General features: G+C 36.1%; 1 protein-coding gene across 4 annotated transcripts in view; it reads right to left on the bottom strand.

Annotated features, from left to right (window-relative positions):
- Positions 1-7,500, bottom strand: part of tenm4 (teneurin transmembrane protein 4) — a 783,671-nt gene that overhangs the window by 318,692 nt on the left and 457,479 nt on the right. For all 4 annotated transcript variants that reach the window (XM_052468712.1, XM_052468713.1, XM_052468714.1 and 1 more), the window contains one exon: positions 7,381-7,500. This exon is cut by the window's right edge and continues 97 nt beyond it. In XM_052468712.1, the coding sequence (XP_052324672.1) occupies positions 7,381-7,500 (120 nt within the window). The remainder of the gene's footprint in view (positions 1-7,380) is intronic.

The following is a 7,500-nucleotide window of genomic DNA, read 5'->3' as shown; positions in this document are numbered from 1 at the left end:
TTTCTTTCTTTCTTTCTTTCTTTCTTTCTTTCTCTCTCTCTTTCTTTCTTTCTCTCTTTCTTTCTTTATTTCTCTCAATAGCTCTGTCTGTCTCCCTCAAGTCCCACACCTTGTCCTACAGTCCTATAGCAGTAATCACAAACCCTCTGACACCAGGCAGGTTCATGCAGCAGCTCTAATCAAAGAGGCTTTAGGGAGACAAAACCAAAATCACCACAGTGATCAAGACCAGACGAAAGAAGGTGAAAGAATGCCGCGCGCGTGTGTGTGTGTGTGTGTGTGTGTGTGTGTGTGTGTGTGTGTGTGTGTGTGTGTGTGTGTGTGTGTGTGTGTGTGTGTGTGTGTGTGTGTGTGTGTGTGTGTGTGTGTGTGTGTGTGTGTGTGTGTGTGTGTGTGTGTGTGTGTGGTTAGCTAGTGTAGCTTGTTGCAAGATGCAGGTAAGGTTGATCTGAGGTGATAGGACTCTAGAGGAGGGCAGATCTGAGGTGACAGGACTCTAGAGGAGGGCAGATCTGAGGTGATAGGACTCTAGAGGAGGGGAGGTCTGAGGTGACAGGACTCTAGAGGAGGGGATATCTGAGGTGATAGGACTCTAGAGGAGGGCAGATCTGAGGTGATAGGACTCTAGAGGAGGGGAGGTCTGAGGTGACAGGACTCTAGAGGAGGGGATATCTGAGGTGACAGGACTCTAGAGGAGGGCAGATCTGAGGTGATAGGACTCTAGAGGAGGGGAGGTCTGAGGTGACAGGACTCTAGAGGAGGGGATATCTGAGGTGATAGGACTCTAGAGGAGGGCAGATCTGAGGTGATAGGACTCTAGAGGAGGGGAGGTCTGAGGTGACAGGACTCTAGAGGAGGGCAGATCTGAGGTGATAGGACTCTAGAGGAGGGGATATCTGAGGTGATAGGACTCTAGAGGAGGGGATATCTGAGGTGACAGGACTCTAGAGGAGGGCAGATCTGAGGTGATAGGACTCTAGAGGAGGGCAGATCTGAGGTGATAGGACTCTAGAGGAGGGGAGATCTGAGGTGATAGGACTCTAGAGGAGGGGATATCTGAGGTGACAGGACTCTAGAGGAGGGCAGATCTGAGGTGATAGGACTCTAGAGGAGGGGAGGTCTGAGGTGACAGGACTCTAGAGGAGGGGATATCTGAGGTGATAGGACTCTAGGGGAGGGGAGATCTGAGGTGATAGGACTCTAGAGGAGGGGAGGTCTGAGGTGACAGGACTCTAGAGGAGGGGATATCTGAGGTGATAGGACTCTAGGGGAGGGGAGATCTGAAGTGATAGCACTCTAGAGGAGGGGAGATCTGAGGTGATAGGACTCTAGAGGAGGGGAGATCTGAGGTGATGTGTAATTTGGCCTTCATGTGAGTCTTTCTGTACAGATGTTAATTTTACATTTTTATTTTAGGGGGAAAAATCCTTACAATTAGCTTCGGTTAGTGGAGATGGAGGAGACTGAAACGAAAATATATTCTTAAAGTACTTTACTTCCTCTTTCTAAATATAGTTTGGTGAATCATGGGTGACTCCATTATTTGTAACAAGTTTCAGTAAATTATTTTTGGTAGCATTTCTATGTCGAAGATTGAAAAACTAATTTTGTGCATATTTTCCCCCTCCATATTGCATCCAGTTCGCTTTATATTTTTATAATATATTACAGTCGATCTTTCTGGAAAAAGTTTGTTTTTCCTCTAACTTATTCTGAGCCTCTATGCTACAGTATTTAACTAACTTATTATCTCTATGCTACAGTATTTAACTAACTTATTATCTCTATGCTACAGTATTTAACTAACTTATTATCTCTATGCTGCAGTATTTAACTAACTTATTATCTCTATGCTGCAGTATTTAACTAACTTATTATCTCTATGCTACAGTATTTAACTAACTTATTATCTCTATGCTACAGTATTTAACTAACTTATTATCTCTATCCTACAGTATTTAACTAACTTATTATCTCTATGCTACAGTATTTAACTAACTTATTATCTCTATGCTACAGTATTTAACTAACTTATTATCTCTATGCTACAGTATTTAACTAACTTATTATCTCTATGCTACAGTATTTAACTAACTTATTATCTCTATGCTGCAGTATTTAACTAACTTATTATCTCTATGCTGCAGTATTTAACTAACTTATTATCTCTATGCTACAGTATTTAACTAACTTATTATCTCTATGCTACAGTATTTAACTAACTTATTATCTCTATGCTACAGTATTTAACTAACTTATTATCTCTATGCTGCAGTATTTAACTAACTTATTATCTCTATGCTGCAGTATTTAACTAACTTATTATCTCTATGCTACAGTATTTAACTAACTTAATATCTCTATGCTACAGTATTTAACTAACTTATTTTATCTCTATGCTGCAGTATTTAACTAACTTATTATCTCTATGCTACAGTATTTAACTAACTTATTATCTCTATGCTACAGTATTTAACTAACTTATTATCTCTATGCTGCAGTATTTAACTAACTTATTATCTCTATGCTACAGTATTTAACTAACTTATTATCTCTATGCTACAGTATTTAACTAACTTATTATCTCTATGCTGCAGTATTTAACTAACTTATTATCTCTATGCTGCAGTATTTAACTAACTTATTATCTCTATGCTGCAGTATTTAACAAATTTATTATCTCTATGCTACAGTATTTAACTAACTTATTATCTCTATGCTGCAGTATTTAACTAACTTATTATCTCTATGCTACAGTATTTAACTAACTTATTATCTCTATGCTGCAGTATTTAACTAACTTATTATCTCTATGCTGCAGTATTTAACTAACTTATTATCTCTATGCTACAGTATTTAACTAACTTATTATCTCTATGCTACAGTATTTAACTAACTTATTATCTCTATCCTACAGTATTTAACTAACTTATTATCTCTATGCTACAGTATTTAACTAACTTATTATCTCTATGCTACAGTATTTAACTAACTTATTATCTCTATGCTACAGTATTTAACTAACTTATTATCTCTATGCTACAGTATTTAACTAACTTATTATCTCTATGCTGCAGTATTTAACTAACTTATTATCTCTATGCTACAGTATTTAACTAACTTATTATCTCTATGCTGCAGTATTTAACTAACTTATTATCTCTATGCTACAGTATTTAACTAACTTATTATCTCTATGCTACAGTATTTAACTAACTTATTATCTCTATGCTACAGTATTTAACTAACTTATTATCTCTATGCTGCAGTATTTAACTAACTTATTATCTCTATGCTGCAGTATTTAACTAACTTATTATCTCTATGCTGCAGTATTTAACAAATTTATTATCTCTATGCTACAGTATTTAACTAACTTATTATCTCTATGCTGCAGTATTTAACTAACTTATTATCTCTATGCTACAGTATTTAACTAACTTATTATCTCTATGCTACAGTATTTAACTAACTTATTATCTCTATGCTGCAGTATTTAACTAACTTATTATCTCTATGCTGCAGTATTTAACTAACTTATTATCTCTATGCTACAGTATTTAACTAACTGATTATCTCTATGCTACAGTATTTAACTAACTTATTATCTCTATGCTACAGTATTTAACTAACTTATTATCTCTATGCTGCAGTATTTAACTAACTTATTATCTCTATGCTACAGTATTTAACTAACTTATTATCTCTATGCTGCAGTATTTAACTAACTTATTATCTCTATGCTACAGTATTTAACTAACTTATTATCTCTATGCTACAGTATTTAACTAACTTATTATCTCTATGCTGCAGTATTTAACTAACTTATTATCTCTATGCTGCAGTATTTAACTAACTTATTATCTCTATGCTGCAGTATTTAACTAACTTATTATCTCTATGCTACAGTATTTAACTAACTTATTATCTCTATGCTACAGTATTTAACTAACTTATTATCTCTATGCTGCAGTATTTAACTAACTTATTATCTCTATGCTACAGTATTTAACTAACTTATTATCTCTATGCTACAGTATTTAACTAACTTATTTTATCTCTATGCTGCAGTATTTAACTAACTTATTATCTCTATGCTGCAGTATTTAACTAACTTATTATCTCTATGCTACAGTATTTAACTAACTTATTATCTCTATGCTACAGTATTTAACTAACTTATTATCTCTATGCTACAGTATTTAACTAACTTATTATCTCTATGCTGCAGTATTTAACTAACTTATTATCTCTATGCTGCAGTATTTAACTAACTTATTATCTCTATGCTACAGTATTTAACTAACTTATTATCTCTATGCTGCAGTATTTAACTAACTTATTATCTCTATGCTACAGTATTTAACTAACTTATTATCTCTATGTTACAGTATTTAACTAACTTATTATCTCTATGCTGCAGTATTTAACTAACTTATTATCTCTATGCTACAGTATTTAACTAACTTATTATCTCTATGCTACAGTATTTAACTAACTTATTATCTCTATGCTACAGTATTTAACTAACTTATTATCTCTATGCTGCAGTATTTAACTAACTTATTATCTCTATGCTACAGTATTTAACTAACTTATTATCTCTATGCTGCAGTATTTAACTAACTTATTATCTCTATGCTACAGTATTTAACTAACTTATTGTCTCTATGCTACAGTATTTAACTAACTTATTGTCTCTATGCTACAGTATTTAACTAACTTATTATCTCTATGCTGCAGTATTTAACTAATTTATTATCTCTATGCTACAGTATTTAACTAACTTATTGTCTCTATGCTGCAGTATTTAACTAATTTATTATCTCTATGCTACAGTATTTAACTAACTTATTATCTCTATGCTACAGTATTTAACTAACTTATTGTCTCTATGCTACAGTATTTAACTAACTTATTGTCTCTATGCTACAGTATTTAACTAACTTATTATCTCTATGCTGCAGTATTTAACTAATTTATTATCTCTATGCTACAGTATTTAACTAACTTATTGTCTCTATGCTGCAGTATTTAACTAACTTATTATCTCTATGCTACAGTATTTAACTAACTTATTATCTCTATGCTACAGTATTTAACTAACTTATTGTCTCTATGCTACAGTATTTAACTAACTTATTGTCTCTATGCTGCAGTATTTAACTAACTTATTATCTCTATGCTGCAGTATTTAACTAATTTATTATCTCTATGCTACAGTATTTAACTAACTTATTGTCTCTATGCTGCAGTATTTAACTAACGTATTATCTCTATGCTGCAGTATTTAACTAACTTATTATCTCTATGCTGCAGTATTTAACTAACTTATTATCTCTATGCTGCAGTATTTAACTAACGTATTATCTCTATGCTACAGTATTTAACTAACTTATTATCTCTATGCTGCAGTATTTAACTAACTTATTATCTCTATGCTACAGTATTTAACTAACTTATTATCTCTATGCTACAGTATTTAACTAACTTATTATCTCTATGCTACAGTATTTAACTAACTTATTATCTCTATGCTACAGTATTTAACTAACTTATTATCTCTATGCTGCAGTATTTAACTAACTTATTATCTCTATGCTGCAGTATTTAACTAACTTATTATCTCTATGCTACAGTATTTAACTAACTTATTATCTCTATGCTACAGTATTTATTGTTATCCATCTGTTCTGTTAGTCCTTCAATGTCCTTTGTTAATATGGACTCTATTGACCTAAATGTCATTTGTTAATATGGACTCTATTGACCTAAATGTTATTTGTTAATATGGACTCTTTTGACCGAAATGTCGTTTGTTTTATAGATGAGTACTGAATTGCATGGCCTCTAAAAGCACATTTAAAAGTGTCCCATACAATGTAGATGAGGTAGGTAGTCTAGTGGTTAGAGTGTAGAGGAGGTAGGTAGTCTAGTGGTTAGAGTGTAGAGGAGGTAGGTAGTCTAGTGGTTAGAGTGTAGAGGCGGTAGGTAGTCTAGTGGTTAGAGGAGGCAGGTCGTCTAGTGGTTAGAGTGTAGAGGCGGCAGGGTAGCCTAGTGGTTAGACACACACACACACACGCGCGCAGGCAGGCACACACACACACACACACACACACACACACACACACACACACACACACACACACACACACACACACACACACACACACACACACACACACACACACACACACACACACACACACACACACACGCGCGCGCAGGCACACACACACACACACACACACACGCACGCACGCAGGTACGCACACACACACACACACACACACACACACACACACACACACACACACACACACACACACACACACACACACACACACACACACACACACACACACACACACACAGCCTCTTTCCCACACAAACAACCATGAAGTAAGTCAAAATTGATCGAAAAACGGGCAACATTTCTAAGGGAGATTTCTCTTTTGTAGTCTGTAAACTATAGGCTACGGATCATTGGATTGGGACCACACTGAATAGCCCACAGGCACTACACTTGATAGCGGGGAGTAATCAGAGCTGATGGGCGGAGTAATCAGAGCTGAGGGGCGGAGTAATCAGAGCTGAGGGGCGGAGTAATCAGAGCTGAGGGGCGGAGTAATCAGAACTGAGGGGCGGAGAATCAGAGCTGAGGGGCGGAGAATCAGAGCTGAGGGGCGGAGAATCAGAGCTGAGGGGCGGAGAATCAGAGCTGAGGGGCGGAGAATCAGAGCTGAGGGGCGGAGAATCAGAGCTGAGGGGCGGGATCATCCATGCCTAATTAGCAAACGATTCCAAAACACTGAGACATATTGACATTACATTCAATACAAATTCCATGACCCTCCCCTGGACTAGATAAACAACATACTAAACCCTCCCCTTAAATGAAATGTAAACCCCCCCCCTCCAGGTAACATTTCTATATGTTCCGATCCTTCCATTAGATCTTTTTTTTTTTGCTCAGTGGATTTAGCGATTAGCATTATTGAGCTATAACACAATTCTGTTTTTGCAGTTCCACAAAATGAATATCACAGCATAGAAAACAACATGGACAAGCTGAGTCGCTGACTGCTGTTGTTGTTTTGGTTAACGAATGCAGAGTGAACCTCAGGCACAAGGCCTGTTTGAGTGACAGGGGAGGGGGGGGGGGCTTGGTGTGTTTGGGGAAGCGGCCAAAAGAGGAGACTGAGAGAGAACTCCATCAACTCCAGCAATAAATCTAAAGTTGTTAAAGACGGCTATGTGGCCTTTTCCAAACATCACAGCCTCCCGCGATATGGGATATTGCGCATGTTAATATCGCAATTATTTAAAATGACGATTTGATGAAGAGGTTTAAATAAAGGTTTAAATAAAACGACTCACCTATCGCCGTGGTGATGAAGGAGACAGTCTCTGTCTCTTTCCCGTCGTTGTAGAAGGCCAGGTGCCAGATGCCAGAGTCCATGTATTGGATTAAGCCGGTGTTGTGTGTGGTGATGGGGA

This window comes from Oncorhynchus keta, chromosome 18, assembly GCF_023373465.1.
Source record: "Oncorhynchus keta strain PuntledgeMale-10-30-2019 chromosome 18, Oket_V2, whole genome shotgun sequence".
NCBI classification, from domain to species: Eukaryota; Metazoa; Chordata; class Actinopteri; order Salmoniformes; family Salmonidae; genus Oncorhynchus; species Oncorhynchus keta.
The sequence above is the reverse complement of the archived record's forward strand: the minus strand, read 5'-3'. Positions and strand labels throughout refer to the sequence as shown.